The sequence below is a fragment of the Rhineura floridana genome, chromosome 5, assembly GCF_030035675.1.
Source record: "Rhineura floridana isolate rRhiFlo1 chromosome 5, rRhiFlo1.hap2, whole genome shotgun sequence".
Lineage (NCBI taxonomy): Eukaryota > Metazoa > Chordata > Lepidosauria > Squamata > Rhineuridae > Rhineura > Rhineura floridana.
Genome location: NC_084484.1, coordinates 64,126,275 through 64,150,259, shown reverse-complemented (window position 1 = coordinate 64,150,259; position 23,985 = coordinate 64,126,275). Strand labels below are relative to the sequence as shown.

Here is a 23,985-nt window from a genome sequence, read left to right as displayed (position 1 = left end):
GCCCATCTCCCTGTAAATAGATGCAAATGATCAAGTGAGAGATCCCACAGTTATTTTAGTTTCCAGCCTTGCCTGGTCCTGGAGAGTAGGACGTTGTTTATTTCAAAAGAATCTGCAGCTCCTTCACTACTATTTCAATAACTCATATTCTGCTCAACAGGTTATAGTGGGGCAGATGAACCTCCTGTAAACTTGCATTAAAACTGAAGAAAAACCTTAAAATTTATGTTCTACATTCAATTTGTTTCTATGAATGCAGTAATTATTGAACTATTGCCTTAATATCCCATGCAAGTAAAGTAATGCTCAAGATTCTACAACAGAGGCTGTTACCGTATATGGAGAGAGAAATGTCAAATGTCCAAGCGGGATTTAGAAAAAGAAGAGGTACCAGAGATCATATCGCAAACATACGTTGGATAATGGAATGGACCAAGGAATTTCAGAGGAAAATCACCCTTTGATTGTGTAGATCATGAAAAACTATGGAATGCTTTAAAAGAAATGGGGGTGCCACAGCATCTGATTGTCCTGATGCGCAACCTGTACTCTGGACAAGAGGCTACTGTAAGGACAAAATATGGAGAAACCGATTGGTTCCCCATCGGAAAGGGTGTGAGATGGGTGTATTTTATCACTCTTATTTGTTTAATCTATACGCAGAACATATCTTACGGAAAGTGGGATTGGACCAAGATGAAGGAGGTGTGAAAACTGGAGGGAGAAATATCAATAATGTAAGATATGCAGATGATACCATACTACTAGCAGAAACCAGTGATTATTTGAAACAATTGCTGATAAAAGTTAAAGGAGGAAAGCACAAAAGCAGGACTACAGCTGAACGTCAAAAAGACCAAATTAATGACAACAGATTTATGTAACTTTAAAGTTGAAAATGAGGACACTGAACTTGTCAAGGATTATCAATACCTTGCACAGTCATTAACCAAAATGGAGACAACAGTCAAGAAATCAGAAGAAGGCTAGGACTGGGAGGGTAGCTATGATATAACTAGAGAAGGTCCTCAAATACAAAGATGTATCACTGAACACCAAAGTCAGGATCATTCAGACCATGCTATTCCTGATCTCTATGCAAGGATGTGAAAGTTGGACAGTGAAAAAAAATGGATAAGAGAAAAATCAACTCATTTGAAATGTGGTGTTGGAAGAGAGCTTTGCGCATACCATGGACTGTGAAAAAGACAAATAATTGGGTGTTAGAACAAATTAAACCAGAACTGTCAATAGAAGCTAAAATGATGAAACTGAGGTTATCATACTTTGGACACATAATGAGAAGACATAATTCACTAGAAAAGACAATAATGCTTGGAAAAACAGAAGGAAGTAGAAAAAGAGGAAGACCAAACAAGAGATGGATTGATTCAATCAAGGAAGCCACAGACCTGAACTTACAAAATTTGCACAGGGTGGTTTATAACAAATGTTATTGGAGGTCACTGATTCATACGGTTGCCATAAGTTGTAATCGACTTGAAGGCACATAATACACTTGCCAAGCACAGCTATCCCAATTAGGCAACTGCCCAGTATGCCAAAAGTTCAAAGGTGCTTGCCCCAGGTATGCTTTTGAGAGAGAACCACTGTCTTCAGTTTTGGCTGAGATGTAGGCATACAGACCCAGCTCCTTGGCTGAATGATATCTCCTGCATTCCAGGGGACATAATAGTGATTCTTCTGCTCTATATAAGCTGCCCAGGACTTAGACATAATTATGAAGGGGAGGAAGTAAACAAGTGTCAAGACAGTAAAAATTATTGAGGAAATTGGGCCAGCCCTGCTTCCTGCATTCAAGCCTCCCTTCTAATACAAGGCTGTCAATTGGAAATGAGCATTCTAGGAAACCTCCCATTTGGGTTTAATAAAACCTGCATTTAAACCTCTTACTGAAAGGCAAAGAGGGTCCACACACAAAATAGTTCAAGCCTGCTTAGGATGTGATAGAGGCTTCGAGAAGACTGAAAAGGAAGGCTGCACAGTTTGATCATATCTGATATTACAGTCTAGTTCTTTGATTTTTGAGATGTGTTTTGCAAAATTAATATAAATAGGCAATAGATCTCTAAATTTGTGCATCTAGGAATAGTAGTTTACCAGCATTTTCCGTATAGTTTTCCTAAAACAACTTTCTTTGGTGATAGCATAACATTTAGGGGCTAAGACGATTTTTGCCAGCACAGGAAACAGTATCGTTCTAAGTATGAGATAGGCTTGTTGAAGTAAGTTGGACCTTTTCTTCAGATTGGCTTCTGTGTTGAATTGTGAAGGCAGCATGACTGTGTGATAGGTCCTCATTGTGTTACTGGTCATTGAGGCCTGCTTTAATAAAACTTTGTTTCTATCTTGCACTGGAAAAGAAGAAAATTCATCAGTAAAGCACACACACCCCAAGTTTCCCTCTTAAGTTTTTTTCATGAAGATTCTCCTATGCTTCGAAAGATCCCCCTCAGAAATCCAGCTGCTGTGCATCTCGGATATTTTCCCTCCCTTCCCCTCGCTATGCCTCTCAACCTATTTTTACCAGTCTCCTGCAATTTCTTTTCACCATCTCATTTCACACCTAACTTCTAACATCTTGGTCTACCTGAACTGTAAATTCTTCAAGTCTTTTGTACTGAGGCCTGGTCTATGAGAATCTTGCCCAGTAACAGTAATGTTCTAAACTTTCAGAGGCTAACATTGGCTAGAAAAATGCCTTTTTAATAAAAACTACAAACATGTTGAAGATCCTCTGCTCACGGCTGGAGTTCGATTCCAATGGAAGAAGGAAGTCGAATCTCCAGTAAAAGGGTCCGAGGTCCACTCAGCCTTCCATCCATCTGTGGTCGGTAAAATGAGTACCCGGCATATGCTGGGGGGTAAAGAAAGGCCGGGGAAGGAACTGGCAATCCCACCCCATATATACAGTCTGCCTAGTAAACGTTGCAAGACGTCACCCTAAGAGTCAGAAACGACTCTCACTACAAGGGCAGGGACACCTTTACCTTTTTTACAAACACATTACACAACTGCTGGGTAAAAGCACACACTAGACTTTTCCTTGACCTAATGCAATAAACCAGGCTTTCCCAACCAGTGTGCCTCCAGATGTTGTTGGACCACAACTCCCATCAGCCTCAGCCAGCATTGCCAATGGTCAGGAAAGATGGGAATTGTGGTCCAACAACATCTGGAGGCACACTGGTTGGGAAAGCCTGCAATAAACCATTTCCCCAAAGAGATGGTACAAATGGAAAAATATTTCCAGAAAAACCAGTCTATGCAAGAAAAAGGCTCAGCACCTGTCAAAATAAACCATTTTGTATCCTTTCTACCCAAATTCAGCATGGACTTATCTCTCTTACACTGCCAAGTTTCAAATCAGTCCGTTGAACCATTTTCCAACTATAAGCCATAGAACCTATCCCCCTCCATTTTCTCATAATGGTGGAATGCTATTCAGCCAACTCACCCTTAACATCGGGCCATCTTGCATAATTTGATCATTCACTTGTAGCAGAGCCATTGTGATGTAGCCACTAAAATGAGCCTAGAACAGGAGGATCCAGGTTGATTTCGAGTCTTCCACAAAACTCACTTTGGTCCAGTCACTATATTCAGTCTAGCCTATATCACAGAGTTCTTGTGAGAATAAAGAGGAGAGAGAGATGTGCAATGCCATGAGGTCCTTATAGAAAAAGCAGGATATAAATGGAGTGAAGATAGTTCTTAAAAAACATTGGTTAAATGAATATCTTTTAATTGGAATAATACCAGTAAACTAAGAATAATATATTTTTACTTTGATCTTACTCAAGAAGAATCCTGCTACACGAGACCAGGCCCATTTATCCAGCATTCTGTTCTCGCAGCAGCCAACCAAATGCCTATCGGAAGCTCACAAGCAGTACATGAGCACAATAAGACTGTGATCCCCAGCAACAACCCTTATCCTCCTTGAATTTGTCTAATCCTCTTTTAAAACCATTCCAGTTGGTGGCCATCACTACATCTTGGGGCAGGGGGGCAGGGATTCCATAGTTCAACTATAGGCGTATGAAGAAGTACTTGATTATGTCCTGAATCTCTTCTAGCATTCAGCTTCATAAGAACCATTCAGCTGGTTCTAGTATTATGAGAGAGGGAGAAAAAATATAGCTAGATGGTAAAGCATCTGTTTTGCATGTAGAAGACCCCAGGTTCAATCCTTGGTGGCTCTAGGTAGGACTGAGAGAGACTCCTGTCTGAAACCCTGGAGAGCCATTCTCAGTCAGTGTAGGTGCATTTATAAGGCAGCTTCGTAGACTCTCCACTTTCTCCACACCATGCATAATTTTATATACCTCTATCATGTCTCTCCCTCTCCCTTAGTTGTCTTTTTCTAAACTAAAGAGTCCAAACTTTCAGAAACATTTGATGCACATGGCATTTAATTTCCATTTATATAGAGCAGTATCCAGCAAAGTAGTTCCATTAGTGCAAGGATTTCTGTTTGCCAACAGAACTTCCCCTCCCTCTCCTCTGCCACACGCCCTCCCCAAATCTGCTCTGGAGAGTTTGAGAACCCCCAGAACAGATTTAGGGGTCACACGGAAATCGTTGTGCTACCAGAACTACTTTGTTGGATGCCACCCATAATATTTCCATTTATGTGACAATATGATGAGATAGCCCTTATGCTGAATGGAAAGATATAGACCAATGATTCCCAACCTGAGGGCTGTGACCCCCAGGGGGGCCTCAGCTAGTAAAGAAATGCATTTTTTTAAAGTCTTCATTCCCTGGACACTGGCTTCTCCCCACTGCCGCTGCAGGCAACACTGCCCCTTGCTCCAAATGAGAGGGGAGGACTTTTGCTGAAGCAGCAGAGTATCTTTCAGGCACGCCGAGGGCAGGTGTCTGCCTATAAAACAACTGGCAGATGCCAAAGGAGGCTGAGGGTGGAGCTACCAGGAAGAAGAGTGTACTATCACCAACTCCCATCTCCTTGCACTGCCGCTGCTACTGATGCCCTTACTCAGAATGAGAGGAGAGGGCTTTTCATGAAGCAAAAAGAAGCAAGGTTGCAAGGAAATGCTGCTTTCCCCTTTCCTTCCTGACAGCCAGCTTGCCTGTCTTTTTTGGCTCATGCTTCATTGCCTCCTCCTTTCAAAAATTATTCTTATTTGCGAGACCAGCCAGGTCTCACCTTCAGTCCAGATGGAGCCAGTGAGGAAGCTCAGGACTTGCTTGCCCCCTATCTCTGAGGCTAAGTGTGTGTGCCACCATCCCCCCTTTCTTCCACCTACACTCTGCCCCCATCTCGCTCTCCAAGACGCTGCAGCAGTTTCCCCCCTCCCATGTGCTCAAATGCCTGCGGATGCTTGCAGGAGGGACAGGTGTGTTTGTGCGCTGATCTGTCTTCTGCTCCACTCTCATTCCCCAAGTGCACGCTAACCAAGTAATCAATTCTGATGATCATCCCAAGGCCTAAAAGCACTAACCCCCCTCCTCAGTCTAGCCATCCTTTTGTCTTCACAATCTGGCATCCCCACATTGCTGCTTCTTTATTATTATTCTTATTCTTATTATTATTAAAAAGCTCAGCAGGTTGACTGAGGCTGGGGTCCACATACTGCAGCTGAAATATATTTATTTAATTAATTATTATTGAATTTATATCCCACCTTTCCTCCAAATTGTCCAAGGTGGTGCATGTGGTTCCCCCCTCCTTATCCTTACACCAACCCTGTGAGATAGGTCAGGCTAAGAGACTGTGTGTGGCCCAAGTTCACCTGGTGAGCTTCATGGCTGATTGGGATTTGAACCTGGTTCTTAGTCCCACACTGAAACCCACTGGTGTTGGGAAACAGGACTGTACATCTTCAGACTGGGGGGGGGGAGGATAGCAATTAGACTGGACCTTTGCATTAAGAAAAGAAAGCAACTGCAAGGAACTTTTAATGGAAAGGTATATTTGGAGATGTGATTTTGCCACGTACCAGTTTTTCAATTAACAGAAACTAAAATTACAGCTAGCGTGGGGGGGTGTCATGAAATTTTTTGAGCTTACAAAGGGGGTCCCACACTCAAAGATTGGGAACCACTGATCTAGACGTTGAATAATCTGAAGCCAATGTGCATAAAATACATATTAAAAATCTAGGCAAATCAGGATGATCGAGTCCTATGCATTCAAATGTGTAAGAAAAATAATACAGGATCGTGAGAATTATATTATTAGACATATCCTGGATAGTCTTGTTCTGACAGGGGGAGGGAGAAATGGATTGTTACTTTCTCAAGGAATTTATAACAATTATGTCATGTAAATATCCCCTCCCCATAATAATCTTCCTCTAAAAAAAGTTAAGCCTTTTTTCCTTTGCCATTTTTACCAGCTTATTCTGCATAGATCTACAGTTTTATCATAAGGTTGCTTTCCTTTCTGTCAAAACACTGAAAGGGCTTTGCAAGTTTGGAAGAGCTTGCAAGCTTTAATCCTTCTTTGAGCCTACTTTGAGACTTGAACAGGAGCGGCTTGTGACAAAAGGAAAGGCAGAGAGGAACTACAGAACCACTATGTCTGGTATTTTCATGTTCCTCCCTGGTTGGTTTTACTAAATTGGAAGTTTCTTTTATTGACGGTTTTGAAGTGCCACTTTTATAATAGGCTTGTGTCTTTTTCCATTCTATACCATACCATTGAGATATTGGAATGCATGGAGTAAGGGGCAGGCTCCCAAAGTGACTTTCCAATCTGTGTTTGCAGTTCCAGCCAAGTTCCCTTTTAATGTATGGAGCAGGCTAAGTTGAACTTGCTCTCAGAATAACACAGAAGTAAACCGCAGCTGCTGCTTTAAGTGGCACTGTGTGATAATAGGACTCTGCTGTTTACTGGAACTCAAGTGCCTGGACTGGTGCGCATACAAGCATTATATGAAATCTGAAAACATGAGGATAAAGGAGATTTCTTTACGGCAAGATCCTGATCTACGAAAGGAATTGGCATTGCTAGCGCGGGGATGTGATTTTGTTCTGCCTTCCAGATTCAAGAAGAGACTCAAAGCTTTTCAGCAAGTCCAGGTTTGTTTACCATTATGTATTTGGCTGCATGGTGTGTTTGGAATTTTTGCAGTGGAGAATGTTAATGCTTTTTCAGTGGAAACTAGCCAGATGTGACTTGAACTCTTGAATTTTTGAAAATCCAAATTGGTTTTATTAGGATAGTTTAAAAATAAATACACATGTGTCTGAATAAGAATCCTACTTGGAGGGCTACTTTGTTCCTGTTATTGTTGTTACTGTTAGCCTTCAGACATGCTTTTGTTGGCACTAGGTATATAAAAGCGGGATGTTGAACAATATCACTTTCTCCAAATATGAGAGGGGTGTTTTCACTTTTCCATGTGCACAGTTGAAACCAAGCAGTTAGAATATTTTATTTTATATTTATCCTTACCTCCTTGCATAATTAAGTTCATTTTCAAAGCTCATGTCCAGAATCCTGTTATGAAATTTGAATTCATGTTATAAATAAGTGAATATTAGTTTTCAACTTACGATTTTCTACTGCATAGTATCATAATCTTCTCAGGAGAAAATAGTAATCTGACTTGTTTACAATCAGATATTGACAACTACCATAAGATTTAATGTTTAATCCTTTTACCTTGCCTTTCCCCAACGTGACAAAACTGTCTTCACAAGTTGATGAGGGCATCTTCAAAAAGTCATTGTTAGATAGAAAAAACTTGTTCCTGAAAGCTGGGAATCGAATAACTACCTTGATTTCAACTGGAGTATAGCCTGTGGCTGAAAGCTAAATTCTTAAAGGTTATATTTATCTTCTGTTCATCCTTTCCCCCCCCTTCTTTTGCACTCGCCTGTATACTCTCTCTACCCCAACACCTTCAACCTCATTTCCTTGCATGAACTTCAGCAGAAATGTTAGCCAGTTAATTGCTGTTCTTCCCAAGTGATTTGCCCAATGCCCTGGAGTAAGAGGTGGTGTATGTGTGCATGCATATAGCTAGGATAGCAAAATCTGCAGCAACCGAGCTTTCCTGCTGCAATACTGTATATGTCTGTAAATATGTGGTGTATTAAAGCAAGATGTTGCCAGTGGGTGGCCAAATGGTCAAACCATAGACCATTTGTGCTGGGCCTGGATCTCCTGTGCCCCTCCCCCCATTTTTAAACTATAATATTGTAAAAGCTTTGCTTAGAGGACATTCTGGACAAATTAAGATGGCAGGTAGCAGGGGTATCACTGGTGCTGCATTTTGCAACTTGTCGAGCCACCCTGTAAGGAAAGGAAAAGGGGGGGAAGCCCTTCCCACCTGTGTTTAATGAGTTACAGGGGAATTCATAAAGAGAGAGGACAGTTCATATTTATAATCTTTACTATGCCTCTCACACTTAAGAGTTCTGCCCATTTTAGAGATGGGAGCATATGTTCTCTGGACAGTCTTCTACACTCTTACTTTCTTGATGATATAGTGCACATCACTTGTGACTTCACCAGCTTACTTGAATTATGTGGTCTGCACATGGGGATGTTCCTGATTTCCTGCCATGGTACAGTTTGTGTTGATCTATTGTTACTTGTTGTCATGTGTGAATGGTCTTGGCTGTTGAAGAGGTAGTTGTAAATATATGCAGTGGCTGGATTGGACAAGACTTGCTGTAGTTTTAGTATGTACATAAAGCAGCAGTTCTTGTCAAAAGGACAGAGAGTCCAACCCACACTGGAGTGTACTGGGTGCAGAAAATCCTTTGCACTCCCCCCCGCCCGATTTCTCAGAGTAAGCTTTGACAACGAGAGCCAGAGGTTGTCCCCCCCCTGAAAGTTGGCCTAAATTTGCATATATACATATAAGCATATGCAAATTTGTCTCCTGAGTCTGTACCTTAAGTCTTTTAAGTACCTAGCAACACCTCTGGATGGAGCAAATAATGTAAACATAAATATTGGAACTGTAGTATTACAGTATTAAATACCGCATGATTGTTCTTCAAGGTGTACAATAACAGATTTTCACAGCCTGCTTTCCTTCTGGATCCTAGCTAGAGGCAATAGGTAAAGCTTGGCAGCAAATGTTTGGCAATTATATGTAAGACGCACATTACTATTGGAACTTTTACTGCTTCCTTTCACTTTCTTCTCTATGAATAGAGGAAGGAGAGGAAAGTCAAATAATTTTGTAGACATTTCCAGTGACTTTTTTTGAGAGAGAGAAAGAGGGAAGGGACTTTTCTTTTTAAAGGAAACCTGGTGCTTCTCTGCTAAGGAGCTGGAAACATCTTTGAATCTGTTTCCTGCTACATTGAGCTACATTGTGCTTCATATATTTTAAGGTGAAAGAGAAAAAGGGGTTTGTATGTAACATGTAACATGTTTGTGTATATATAATTACACATATATAAGAGAGAGAGTGGGTACTCCTACCCGATACTGGAAGTCCCCTTCTTTTCTTGAAATCATAGCCTGAAATGTGGAAAGCGGCAAACAAACTCTTGCAGCTTAACATTCCCTCCCACTTGTGGCTTGGGTTGCCCTGTGCTGGAATGCTGGCCTCTCTTATGAGGTCATATCCATGCTCCAAATTGTGATCATTAGATGTAAAAGTATCCCATTTTCAGATTTTGCTGGGTGTGTATGTTGCAACCACAAACTCTTAACTATAAATATAGACTTGCAAGCTCATTATGTATTTGGCAACTCTCCCGTGTGCTGTTGTAAAAACAACAACAACATGCTCTTAAAGAAGCAGCTGTAGTGAAGAAATATTTATGATACTAGGAGGTAACATGTTCTTATATTGCAGGGTCTTCAAATGTTTCCATTTATAAAACACCATTGTATTTGTATTTTGTAGAATTTCCATTGATATAATGTCAGTGAATGTTTGCCTATCTATTTGTTATAAATTCCCCAATGAAAGGCTATTTTTGCCCAAAACGAATGGTGGAATAATTTTGTCTGTACACCTTCTAGGGACTCCACCCCACCCCTCACACTATTTTAACTTGTTGATTAGGCTAGGAGTAGGCATTCTTGCTTCATGTTTTATTGGAACCATGAGGCCAGTCAGCCAGATTCTGGGACAAACAAGTGGCTTAGCAGAGCAGACACAGAATTAAAGAATAGAGTGCCTCTGAGCACACGCTCAGGCCAGGAATTTGTTTGCAGTCACAGAGCTGAGCTCACAGTCTTTTCACACAAATTCGCTCCTACTTTCTCCCTACTTTTTCTTTGTTTCAGCAGTTACATCTGTTACAATATCTATTGCCTGTCAGTACCATAATTTCAAAAAAGAATGTGCAAGGAGCACCGTTTGACACTGTGATCTTGGATATCTTCCTGTAAGATTGCAGAATTCATACCCCCCCACACACACACATATCAAATCATGTGTCTGAGCCTTTGGATTCATATTGGAGTACATTCATTTGAGTCAGTATTAAACCTTTCTCTCCCCTCCGTGCCTCCCTCCAAGTAATTACAAGCTTCTCTCTGAGTGGGAGTTATTGTGAAGAAATATTTAGATGTGTGCAGACTGAATCTAGCTATTATTAGAGCTCATAGAATATTGAAGGACAAATATGCTAAGACCTCACAATATTCTCTGGTATATGCAAAAGGAAGACCATCTACAATGTGATCCCTTAATGAAAGAGTAGTGTATTTGAGCCAAAGTTAGTATAATGCAAAGTACTTAAAACTGAAACGAAAATACATTCAAAACTGAGTGTCCTTATAAAAATAAGCTCTTGACATAACCAAACCTAGGCAACAGTTACATTTTATGCAGCTTGTAAGTATGTATTGTCTCATTTTGAGCACTTCTGCTCTTGCATATACAGAAAGCTGCAAAAGAGAGCAGTTTATCACTGTGTGTGTGAGATAGAGGAAGGAGCAATAGGGGAGAGAGAGAGAGATCATTCCTTCTGTTTGTCAAGAATTAGCAAGAATTTTAACCTCTCTTTTTAGTAGTTGAATATACCATTTAGAATATCTAATCAATAGAAAATGCTAATTATGCATAACTAGTAAATAAATAAAGGTATTTAGATTTGCTAATTTTAAGACAATCGTACATCAACAGAAATGTATTAAAGCTTGCTTTTTGGAGTCAATCTCTAATCCTTTAGTATATATAGAACTTGACTGTGCCCACAATGGACCCTTTATGCAACAACTGCTGCAACTAGGAGAGGGGGGATATTCAGTTTACCAATTTACATTTTATTCAGTTAAGCAATTGCTTTTTTGGGCCTGAATTCAAAGGCCACACACGTTCCATGCTCACTCTACAAGAAATTCTGACACTCCTTCCCATTGCAGTCCTTCATGCATCTTCCTCCACACAAAAAAGAAAAAAGTTGCTTCAGAAGATCAGGAGGGCTTTTAATGCAGTGCAAGTGTCTGTAGCCAGAAAGGATGTCATCACAGTCGCACTCTTTTCTCCACCCCGCCACATAATGCGGAAGCAGTATCAACTTATACATGGGGCTCTGTGCATCATGCCTGATATCTAGAAAGAATCAGTAGATTAAAATTATGCCTGTATGCCAAGACAATCTGATTTATATTTTTGTGAGTTTGGGGGGGGGTTAGAATGGATGATTCCTGTGGGTCCCCTTCCAGCCTCTGATTTGGAATCCTGTGCCTTGGAATGAGGAACTTGCTCTGCTGGTCAGACGAGTCTCTTTTATTAAGCTAATAGAGTGGCCAGGTAGGATAATGGGTCTATCAGTTGCCCAGCAACTGGTGAATGGGCCAGGAAGACCCTTTTGTCATTGAAACTCTTCAGGAGAGCTTTCTTCCCCCCCCCTTCCTGGCTGCTAGGAGAGGCTTGTGTTGTCAGTTGTGAGGAAGAATTGCTGGGAACTGGAGGCAGGCAAAGAGACTGGCTGTCTGCACCATGGCATTTTGGGTGCCTCCTGTAACACTGATGGGAAAGCTGGATATTGGACTGCGGATGCCTTGAACCCCTCCATCCTAAGCTCAGGTTGGAATGTGTGTAAATAAATAAACCATATTTCATAAAGACACCACAGTCTCTGCTGACTTTCTTCCCAAAGGAGACAGATTCTGTCTTACCTGCAGTGTAGATTGTAATACTGAGATGCAATCCTGCTCATCCAGAGGGCCTGGGAGATCGGGGAGCAGAGTAGCCGGGTTCAGTGGGCTGCAACGCTCGAAAGCCAAATTGGGGTCTTCTAACAATTCCGCTTCTAGCTGTTGCTGTCGCTGGGCTGAGAAGACCTGGGTAGTCCCTTTCTGAAGCAATGCCGAAAGGGCATGTGAGGTCCAGACGATGGTGTTATGTCCTAAGGTAAGTCCTTTGATTTTCCGAACCAGAAGTGCGGCTGCCATTAAGGTACGAGTGCACGAAGGTGTGCCTTTCGCCACATTGTCCACTTGTTGAGAATAAAAGGCCACAGGGAAATGGCTTGGACCGCACATTTGGGTCAGTACCCCGCTGGCTAGCTCCCCCCCTCTCATGGACGAAAAGATGGAACGGCTTACTGTAATTTGGCGGCTTAAGAGACATGGAGGTAGCAACGCTGTCCTTCAACAACTGGAATAGTCTCAGGATCCCATGTGATGGGGTCTGTGGCCGTTTTGGTAGTAAGAGAATGTAAGGGCTTGCAAAGTTCGCCGCAAGACAGCAGCCATTGTCTACAAAAGCCAATTATTCCTAAGAAGCCCCTCAGCTGCTTTTTGGTGTTAGGGAGCGGGCATTGCTGTATAGCCGCTACTCTTCCGGGGTCCATTTGTCGCCCTTCTGGTGTTAATATGAACCCCAAGTACTTAGTCCTCTGCAATACCCACTGGATCTTTTTTGGGTCTACCTTGTGTCCGCGGGAATGTAAATACATAAGGAAGGCCTTACCATCTTGTCGCAATTTGTCGGCTTCAGTATTTGTGAGCAGGACGTCATCAACGTAAAGAACCACTGTCAAGTGGTCGGGGGGAACGAAATCCTCTAAGTCCCCCTTTAAACACTGGTTGAATGTTCCTGGACTGTCTCGGAACCCTTGTGGGATTCGGTCCCATACGAAACTCCTCTGATCCCACGTGAAGCCGAACAAATATTTAGACTCTGGGTGCAAGGGAATACTGAAAAAAGCATTTTTTAGATCCACCACAGTAAACCATTGTGCATCCCATGGGATTTGGCTGATAATAGTAGCTGGGTCTGGAGCTACTGTGTGCAAGGGGATTACATATTTCTTAATCGCTCTTAAATCTTGGCAAAATCTCCATTTTACCGGATCCCCTGGTTTCTTGGGTGGTTTCTTTATGGGCAAGATGGGCATGTTGCAGGGCGTACGTTGAGGATGAATAATCCCCTCGCGAATGAACCCTTCTATGATTGGTCGAATCCCTTCGCAGGCTTCCAAGGATAATGGATACTGCGGGATGCAAGGAGGGGGCAGGGAAGGTTTCACCTGAATACGTACAGACTGTACAGACTTCAGCAGTCCCACGTCTGTGTCTTTAGTCCCCCACAGAGAGGCAGGCAAATCAGCCAGATCCGCCGGCAATGAGAGACTCCCTAGCATATGCGTGTTTCCCCTTACTCCAAATAAGCTTAACAACAACCCCACCCCTCCAGGGGAACATGTTAAAGTGGCCTCAAGTTGACAAAGCATATCGCGTCCCATCAAAGACACTGGGCATGAGCTGGAATACAAAAACACATGATTAAACGTCTTTTCCCCGTATGTAACCCGCAGTGGTTTTGTGACGCACAGAGCTTGTGGAACCCCTCCAACCCCATTGTCAGTTTCTATTCCATCGTGAGCTATGCGGGAGATGCCTTGTTCAGGAGGGAGTATGTTGCCCCCGTGTCTACAAGAAATGGAAATTCGACATCCTCTACTTGTAGGGTAACAACTGGCTCAGCTGTTGGGGAAGAAAGAGAGATAAATGTGCCCGCCAGTGACAACAACACTAGCATCCCCCATTCCCTTCCCGACCCGGATGCTCGGTCACTTGGGATCGATAGTCATTGTGATGGGGGGGTGTCGCAGAGTTGCTCCCAGCTGGTTCCATGCTGCGGGGGTTGGTTGCTGAGGTTGGAACGTTGGTGCGCTTGGAGGAGGTGGAGGAGGTAGTGCACTATTTCCTGCAAAATCCAAGGCTTCGTTATATCCATCCTTGGTGTAATCATTGGCTGCCAGTGGGAAGTCGCGCCTGAAATGTGTCCAATCCCCACAACGAAAACATCCCCGTCCACTGTCTCCTCCCGCCCATGACTGTCTTGTCAGAGCTCTCCCTCTTCCTCGCCCTTGGCCCTTTCCTTGTCCCCCTCTGGGAAATCTAATTCCCAAACCACCACACAAGGCAGTAGCCAGCATCTGGTAGTCCTCCCGCTTTTCCTTGTTTCTCCCTTTGTCCTTCTCCTTTTCCCACACGAAATCCACAACCTCCAAAATAGCGGTGACGGGTTCCGCACTCCAACCTGGCCGAAAGTTTTGGAAGTAGTCCCTGATCGCAGGCAATGATTGATGCACAAAAGAAGCAATCAGGGTCGGGTGATCCCCCAACTTCTCCGGGTCCAAATTAGTAAAAGTACGAGCCCCTTCCAGCAATCGGGACCAGAAGACTCGTGGAGACTCAGCGGTCTCCTGTTTAATGGCCAGAAATTTAGTTTGGTTGGGGGGGCTTCTGTGATATTTGTTTCATGTGGGTCAGGAGTTGGTCCCTATCTGCCCTAAGCTGACTTCGCCTTTCTGGTTTCCAATCCTCACCTGTCCAGGAGGCGGCCTCGGCTGTCCTCCGCTCCCATGACCGTCGGTTATTCGAGTCTTTGGCCGCCCACGCCGCCTCGAGTGTCCAGAGCCTGCTGCGTTCCTCATCTGTTAGTACACGCTCCAGCAGGTAATTAACATCACTATATGTTGGATTGTGGCTGCCAAATAGCCTGCGCAAATGGTCTTGGACTTTGCGCGGTTTTTCGCCAAATGTTCCTTCCAGCTGGCTCCACTCCTTCAGATCCCATTCCAGCCATGCCTTATGTTCTGCAATCGTGACATGTTTCAGTTTGCCTTCCATGTCTAGGTATGGCTGGTCATGGACCAATAATGGCAGCAACGTACCTTTGTTCTCCAGCACAGTCTTCAATGGTCTGGGTCGCAAGCGCGGTGCTGTTCCCCCGGAACCCCCTTCCACTGGGTTGCCCCCGCCCGGTTCCCCTGTAGAGGAATCTGGGACCATGGAGGCCGCCTGCCCCGATGGGGTACCATCCTCGGGGGGATTCGATGATGGTGGGGCTGACGGAATAATCACGGGGCTAAGCACCTGCCGATGGGACGGTTCGTCCGCAAAATAACTAGGAGGGGGGTCCGTGCCAGACACAGTTCTGCCAATCATCACTTTGATGCCAGTCCATTTCTGCGCCCCTGCTTGCCACAGGAGCCAGAAATCCAGCTGGTCGGGATGGTCCATATCTAGCCGCTTTCTTACCCCAGACAAGCAAACAGCATCAAAGGACCCATCCCACGGCCACCTGTATTCAGGGGCCGCGACCACGGTCAAGTGTGTCCACTCTTTGACACACAATCTTACCATGGTTTTCTTTTTCATACCTGTTTTGACTGGCAGACATCCTTCGTCCCAAAACCTGCACATAAGACTCAAAGGGGTTACAGAATCAACATTCTGTTTGTCCCATGATATCTGGTGGGAATCTCTCAACTGTGCCTTATCCCCGCAATCGCGAGCAACCGATTCTGAACAGTTGATTGAGAGAAATCTCTCATGGCGCCTATCAACTATTCAGAAGGAAGCCTGCAAAAGAAAGAAGACCGGGGAGCGCACATTATCCCGGACGAGCCCCCAAATTGATGAGAATAATTTAAACCAGCAAAAGGGTTGCCAACTGCTCACCTCAGTACACCCGAGTTAGGTGTGCGAGCTGAGAAATCCCAATAAGTATTTTGCGTTCTCCCAGATATCAAATAAAGACACAAACCACTTCTTGATCAAAAAGGGCTTTCAGACTCACACGGGCACATCAGCCTGGCAAGAATGAGAGTGCCTGTTTATTTACTAGCATTGGAATATATAGTTTTCCATGTATCTAACATCAACAAGCAACAGTGTAATAAAACAAGAGAAGAATAACAATTATACACTACATATCAAAAGTCAGGATGTTCTCCTTTTGAAACCCAAAACCCTCTTGGATTGACCCATCCTTGAGATAAGGAGTGGAATGTATGGAAAAGTAACACTTTTGGGGCCATAAAGAGAGAACTACATACAAGAGGAGCTTGAGAGAGACATTTGAGGGTCATCTGCATTGATTAACAATCTCCTTCAAACAATACTTGTGAAAAACCAGTTACGGAGGTTTCTTTTAAGTCATATGAAATAAAACATGCACAAGAAGTAATTCTTTTATTATTGAAAAGCAGGAAGAGATACCGGGGGAGAGGGGGATAGACAGAGTGTAAACCATTCAAGGGCAGTTGACTGATTAGTGTTCTTTAACAGCTCAGCAGACTTGGAGGCACCACGCTGACTTGGCTTCATGAGAAACGAAACCTAAAGCAAGTCCCAAGATTCCTTGCAACTTTGGTTCGTTCACTACTGTTGGGCCTGTAAAAATAACTCTAAAGTGTGTGGCATGAATCTAAAATGTGTGGCATCCAGAAATTATCCAACAAAACCAAACCCTGGATGAGCGCAGGGACCCCTGAAATCTCACAGCTCGGAAATTGGGGAGGCGCGTAGCAATATATAACAAAGGTTGCCAAACTTTTGACGCCTCTGGGCACATTGGAAATTTTGAGTGTGCGCTGTGGGCGTCATCCCCTTTGATTGAAAGTATGCACACACACACACTTTGCTTTTCCAAGGGGTGTTGGTAAAACTAAGATCCAGTAGGATTAAAACAAATCCTTTTGAATCTGTATGGTTTTGCAAGAGGTCCCTTTAAAAAATCTGATTTAAGATTACATTTGTAGATTGTATAGTAAGAACATATATCTGGTGCTTTCCAGCACCATAAAAACATTGATCTAAGGCACAGATCCTCATGTATCTACATGATTTTTACATAGATTGAGAACAAAACCACTAACAAATCACATGAATACATCTGTGGACTCACCTTTTACGTTCAAGGAAATCTTTGTAAAAATCATTAGGATCCATAAAGATCCATACCATGTTATGGATTTTTGTTTTTGCACCATAGCAGCATTAGAAAAAGCCAAATCTATAATTTTTACGAATCAGTCAGTGAAGACTGGTAATCTCTGGTACTCTGTTCTCCTGACTTCCATGTGGAGATGTAAAATTTCCAGAAATGTTGAAGCCGTGGGGAAAAACATTTATTCCCTGGGGATTTTTGGAAAAAAGACATTTTGGGAAAAATTGAAAACTAAGCAAAATATGTAATTAATTTTTAAGCACTCTTTTCAGATCAAAAGTCGTTTATTACTTTAGGAACATAAAACATATAATGTATAACTTGCCCATAAAGTAAGCTTGGTATATTAAAAGTACTGTTATTCAGACAATAATTACATATCGAATTTACTTTTTTAATTTAGATTTTTGTTATAAATTGAGCCACAAACGGTTGAACTGTAAGGAACATAGCATCTCTTTAGTTTTGCCAATTTATGAGGAACATGCAAAAAACAAAAAAAAGAAACCATCAACATTACATTTATTTATTTACTTATTTGTTAATTAAATTCCTGTCCTGCCCTTGCTGCCAAGAAGCCCAAGGTGGCCAACAGACAAGCACTAAAATAATTAAAACATCTTTAAAAAAGTAAAGCAAACAAAATTATTATGTATTCTGAAAATTATTATGTCTCATACAGTCCTCTAAACAGACATAAAGCACTCATTTCCATAGAAAGAGCTGAGAAAAAGGGGATGGGGGAACCAAGACTCAAATGAACGCCACATGAAATTCAATGTCTCATTTTCTAAGCAATCTCTATCAGTTTCTGATTTTTTTTGTGATGTTCTGTAGTTTCTCCTTATCCCAGTTCTTTTGAGGCCTAGTGAAGAGGACAGAAACTGATCCAACAACTATGCCAGTAGGAGAAAACTCAAACAAAGAAGTTATTAAATGCTTCTTCCTTCTCTTGTATCAATGGCAATGCCTCCTAGAGACAGAAGTGCACCTGGCTGTTGCATTTCAGAGTCTTCTCTTGGTGTTCAACTCAGGACTTGCTTGTCTTCAGTGTACAGGAATTGTAATGATCTGATACTGTACATAGTCTTACTTCAGTCTTCCTGTTCCTTGTTTTTAAATAACTTTTTGGGTGGAGTAAGTATGTGAACACCTTGTCTTAAATATTTTATTCATCATTCTAAAATAAAATATTTCATAATCCAAACTTTTTCTAATGTTTTGGGGGGTGGGGGAAACAAACAAACAAAAGGCTTTGGGGGGAAATGGGAAGGGCATTTCTTCTCTAAAATTTCCCAGTTTTTTTTCCCAGACCTTCACATCTCCACTCCTATGGCATCCCATCTTTTCTCTCCCCACTCCAGTTGCTCCGTTTTCTTCTCTTCCCCCCCCCCCCGATCTTCCAGATTGCTCATTTTTCTGTCCTATCCTTTCATTTGCTCTGGTACTCATCTGAGAGTTGAAAAGCACATAGAGCTGAAAGAGGAAATGGGAAAGATCATCACTCTTGTTCCTTCAGCTCTGTGCATTTCAAGGGAGGAGAGTGGAGTAGGTAACCATCCTTGCCAATTCATGACAAACGGGGCAGTGAGCCTGAGGCCTCAGGGGTGTCATTGCATCCATGAGCATCCCATTGGCAATCCAGATACACAGCTTCATTATATCAGAGAACATGATAGAGATGCTCTCTCTCTTTTTTCCCCATCCACTATGCACAACAGCCGAACATATTCTGTCTACACTGTTGATTCTTTGACGATGGCTACTTTGTAAGATAGAAATAAGGAAATAAATAGTAGATACATCTGTTCTAATAGATGTCAAGCCCAACAAGCCTCTTTATATACCAATAAAAATTCAAAATGTCTTTTTGTTTTTTAAAGAAATGGCATTGCATGCCCTAGATGTTGCACTGGAAGAAAAATTAATAGTCATGTAGTACAGTACAATAAAACACTAAGACTTTTTTTAAAAGAAAAAAAAACAAAGAATGCAGGCCAGTTGCATTTACTGGGAAGAATTAATGTAATTTGAGAGGTTTCAGGATTTGGGGTCATATATAGTCCTGTTTATGAGTCACTGGAATATTGCCATTCTCTATTTTCTTTCCGTGATTTGTATTAAAACAAAATTAGTACTAGCCAGTATATTTCTTCTCAGTCGCGGGGTTGAAGACAGGCTTGTAAATTAGTGGTGCTTCAAGAATGCATTGAATTTGTTTCATGAAAACCAAAGGTAGCTGTGGCCCTTATAATTTCTCTGAATCTTTGGAGTGAAAAAACCTTTCAGCATATACCAGCTAATTTGGAAATGTAAAAGGTGTTTACTGAAGGGCTTACCATCTGCTGATGGCAATGTTTGTGTTTCCCCAAACAGCTGCTGCTGGTACTTACAGGTTAGGTTTGTAAAGTGTAAAGTACTGTTTAGAAAGGAATGCTAAATATAATCAACATTTCCCAAATCTAAAGGTTTAACTTTAGACTTCGTTGTCCTCCATTTGGCTGCAGTAGAAAATAATTATGCTTACAAGCTTAAATTGTGTGGTACTGTTTGTCTTTTTCAAAAATATTCACTTTAAGTTATCATGAAATTGCTTGTAGTTAAGCTCTTTTGCAAACTTCACTTTTAATTTCTTAGTAAAAAAAACTTATGCGTACTGCTGTTTGTGTACTCTGTGTAACAAGTATATCAAAATTGTGTGGTAAGAGAAGCTAAACCCTACAGCCCGTATAAAGTATGCTCCTGTTAGTCATAAAGTGAGGCAATGAGCCAAGAAGAGCACTGAAGCTCTGACCCTTAGCAGAAATACAGTTGGCCTCCCCCACCCCAGCTTCAGAGATACCGCCAACATACCTCTAAGCTTGTATTTGCAGCCAGGGGTTAGAAACATTTTTAAAAACCAAGCTGAGACTTTCAGGGTGTAGAATTCTTCAGCCAAATAACAAATTTCAATGCTCTTCTGCAGTGCTGTGACAGCACACAATTCTGTCTATGTGTGCCTGTTACTAGCATTTTTGGAGATATGGAGCAAGAGTTGAGGGCAAATGCAAGGCAAATGTGTGAAAATACCCCTTTCATTAATTCCAGCAAACAATAAATTTAGGCGTGTATTACTATTTTTTTTTATTTATTTTTTTAATTGTACTAATCAGATTTTAATAGCTTTTTGGTCTGCTTGCCTCCCTACATTCCTTTTTTTTTTTTACAATAATTTTTATTCAAATTTTCATAAAACATAGAAAACAAAATCATAAAACATTCAAAGACAAAAAACAAAACAAAACAAAAATGATTAAACAAAAAAATAAAATAAAATGTTGACTTCTCATTTGTCACATATCAAATCAGTTATAGGTCTACAATATATAACAATCCTGTCTCTTAAATCATATTATAAAATCACTTTCCTCCAGTAGTTATCTTAATTAATCATCAAATCTCATAAACATTACTTTATTCTTTCCACAAAAAGTCAAAGAGAGGTTTCAATTCTTTAAGAAATATATCTATCAATTTTTCTCCAAATAAACATGTCAATTAATCCATCTCGTTAATAATTATAATAATCTTATTGTCATAACCATAGTCCAAATAAACATTTCGATTAATCCATCTCATCAGAATCTGTTAGGTCCAATAATTTCAATAGCCATTATTCCATTATCCCTATTAGTTCCATCTTCCATCTTCAATAGTCCTGTTAAGTCCAGTAATTTCAGTGTCCAATCTTCCATTATCAGTATTCCATAATAATCTTGCTGTTGTAGCCATAGTCATATAATAAGAGTCTGATGGAATTTCCTCTATCCCAAATATTTTCTTGCCATCCATTCTGAATAAGTTGCTGAAATACTGTTGTAAAGTCATATCTGTGTTCTTCTTTTTTACAAAATGCACTGGCTCATCTCTTAAGAGTTTTTCCATTGTCACATGGCTGCAGTTAATTCCATAGATTTTCTCTATATCAAGCTCCATCACATCATTCCAGTCCAGAAGATTATCCAAGCCATTGATAACTTTATCTCTAATATCTTCATTAATTTCTTCAGAGATAACGTTAAATTCCAAACAGTAGATTTTATTTCTAAAATCCATAAACTCCAGATCTTTTTCCAAATCCACATTTGTTCCAATCTCCAGGGCTTGTATCTTCCCTTTATTTTTTCTTTTCTCATCTCTGATCTCATTCTCCTCTCTCACAGGGTCCCCTATTTCTTTAAGCTCCTGCGTCATTTTGCTCAGTTCAATTTTCAGCTCCTTACTACCCTGTCGCAGGGTTTGTTTCGTTATCTCAATCTCATCCATTATTTTCTGAAACATAATTACTTCCAGATTCTCAGCCACTTTCTTGATTGCCATTTTTAAAACCACGAAAACAAAGCAAAACAAAAATAAAGAAGAACCACTTCTTATTTCAGCAACAATTGGGTTAATATTCCAGGCTTGATGACATCACAGTATAAACAGAGCAACCTGCCTTATCTCTCTTGTGCAAGAATGCAAAACAAATTTAGTTCCCAGCATCAAAACAGTTAGTGGCGTCGTGAAGAAGCAGATTCGTCAAAATAAAATAGACCAAAAAGAGAATAGTCCCAGACAATATAATATTCCTCGGAATAGAAATCAGTAATAGAAATCCCTCTTCTGTTTATTATCTTTAGAATGCACTTCCAGGACAGCTTTTTGCAACAGAAACAGAGATAAGCTGTTAATTTCGTGAATAACAGAGAAGAGCTATATCTCACCCAGAAGTTGTCCAAAGCCGATCAATCTGACAAATCTCCTTTTGCTGCAACAATTTAAACCAAGTAAAAAAAATAATAGAAAGAAGGGTGCTTGCCTGTTAGTCCGTTCTCTCTTTGAAGAAAAGATAAACGTATCGCTTAAGCAGATAGAGCTTGTTAGAAAGTCCATCCGGCATTGTTGGCTGGACCTTATCTCATAAATTAATGAAATCCAGTCCTCCCAACAAAAACAGGCTTTGAGGTTGATCTCTACGTTTCTCCCTGCCCGGGAGAAATTTCATCAGTCAAAAAAAAAAAATGTTCTGACTGATTTATATCTGAATAAGCTTCTTTTGAGGCGGGAGCCCGTCCCAAAAGCAGGCACAAGCGAAGTCACCCTTCCCGGAAGTCCAATTTAGGCGTGTATTAAAGAATAACTAATTGTAGGCATCCACCACCTGAATATGAGACTACACTTTTTTTAAAGATTACATGCCATCCAATCACTAGGTAATAAATTGGCATCTGTTGACTTTTTTCATCTTGTGTACCACCTAAAATTAATCTGCTACTTGGCTGATACAAAGACTACCACATTTCTCTTTAACTCTGCTGCCTACCTCTGCTTAGTGCTATAGACAGTTCTATAGTTCTGCTTAGTGCTATAGACAGATCTTAGGAACTGGAGTTGGGGAAACATCCATTATGGGTTGTTTGACCAAGTAGCTTTCAGTGCAAAGTTAAATCTGTTTTGCAACTAGCAGGATCTAATCCAAAAGCTGGACAGATGTTGAAGCTGCCTGGCACCTGTAGCACTGAATCTGGAGGCTCTTGCAAACTGCAGACTGAAGCTTCAACACTGAGCCCACTTTTTTCTCTCCACCATTTCCCTGTTTAGCATCCAGCCTGAAGAGTTCCAAAGAAATGCATATTTAAGAAAGCACTGCTGTCTGTTCATCAGCAGTGTGTGAGCTAAAACAGTCACTACTTGGCAATTTCTAGTAAATATTATTTGGAAAGTAAGGAGAGCTTACTTGCTTTTGTTTCAACTGATCTGCAGATAGCGGGAACTTAATTATTACTTCAATTGGTCCTACACATCACTCTTGTATACCTTTTTTTAAAACTAAAAAAACCTGTGTTGATGGCATACATGGAAAAGTATATCATTGTCAGAATCATTTTTATCAGCAAGTAGGCTTATTAACATTCTAAAAGCTGAATAGTCTCTGCCAAAATAGGATCAGTTTTGGAGTTTTACAATGATCACATCAGTTCACACCACATGGTCAGAACTGTTTGTAAAATGGGTTTCACATTATTGCATCACTATCAACATTAAATCTAGAGCTGCATGTATTGCCTCTAATATAGGGGAAGTAGTCAGTAACCAGGTAACTGTCAACACTTGTTAACTGACTGTAACCACCTTTTAAACTGATTTTAAAAGCTGACCAAAACAGAACGTGGTGCTGGAAATACAAGAGTTTTCTCCAGTGGTGCAATTTAAGAATGTATCAAAGTGCATTTCTCATTTGGCTAAAACTTTGAATCATAGATGCAAAAGCATATGTTTCTGTAGCATGTTGAACAGGATAAAATTGTGTTTTCCTGAATAAATCCTAAGACTTCTCGGATGCAAATTCAGATTATCTCAATTTAATAGACTGGTTTATTAGGTTAAGAACAAACACTGACTGCACATTTGTCTCTCCCCTTCTCTTTTTGTGCAGCAACTTTTGACATGTTTGTCATGGTTTGTTGAATTAAAACACAGTTTCCTGTTACATCTGAACAGAACTATGGTTTAATCTTGGACTACAAACCAGGATATGAAACTGGGTCTAATTCCTAAACACTGTTCAGACAAGATTATGCTCCACATACAAGTAATGCATATGACATAAGGTCCACCCTGTATCATGTATATTCAAACAAATGCCTGAACATTTGTATATACTTTGTATATAGTCACTATACAAAGGGGCGCTCCTAGATCCATCTTTGTTGCTAGAGGCCCAGGTGACCTCAGTGGCTAGGAGTGCTTTTTACCAGTTTTGACTGGTAAGACAGCTGCGGCCGTTACTGGCCCAGGATAG

General features: G+C 41.1%; 1 protein-coding gene across 8 annotated transcripts in view; it reads left to right on the top strand.

The window, feature by feature from the left end:
• The window catches only part of PPP2R3B (protein phosphatase 2 regulatory subunit B''beta), a 91,503-nt gene that overhangs the window by 26,510 nt on the left and 41,008 nt on the right, over positions 1 to 23,985 (top strand). The window contains exon 1 of one of the 8 annotated variants that reach the window (XM_061627007.1): positions 6,515 to 7,071. The exons of the other annotated variants lie outside the window; for them this stretch is intronic. Within the exon in view, the coding sequence (XP_061482991.1) occupies positions 6,925 to 7,071 (147 nt within the window). The 5' untranslated portion in view covers positions 6,515 to 6,924. Of the gene's footprint in view, positions 1 to 6,514; positions 7,072 to 23,985 lie in introns of those variants that run through there. 8 annotated transcript variants of the gene reach the window in all.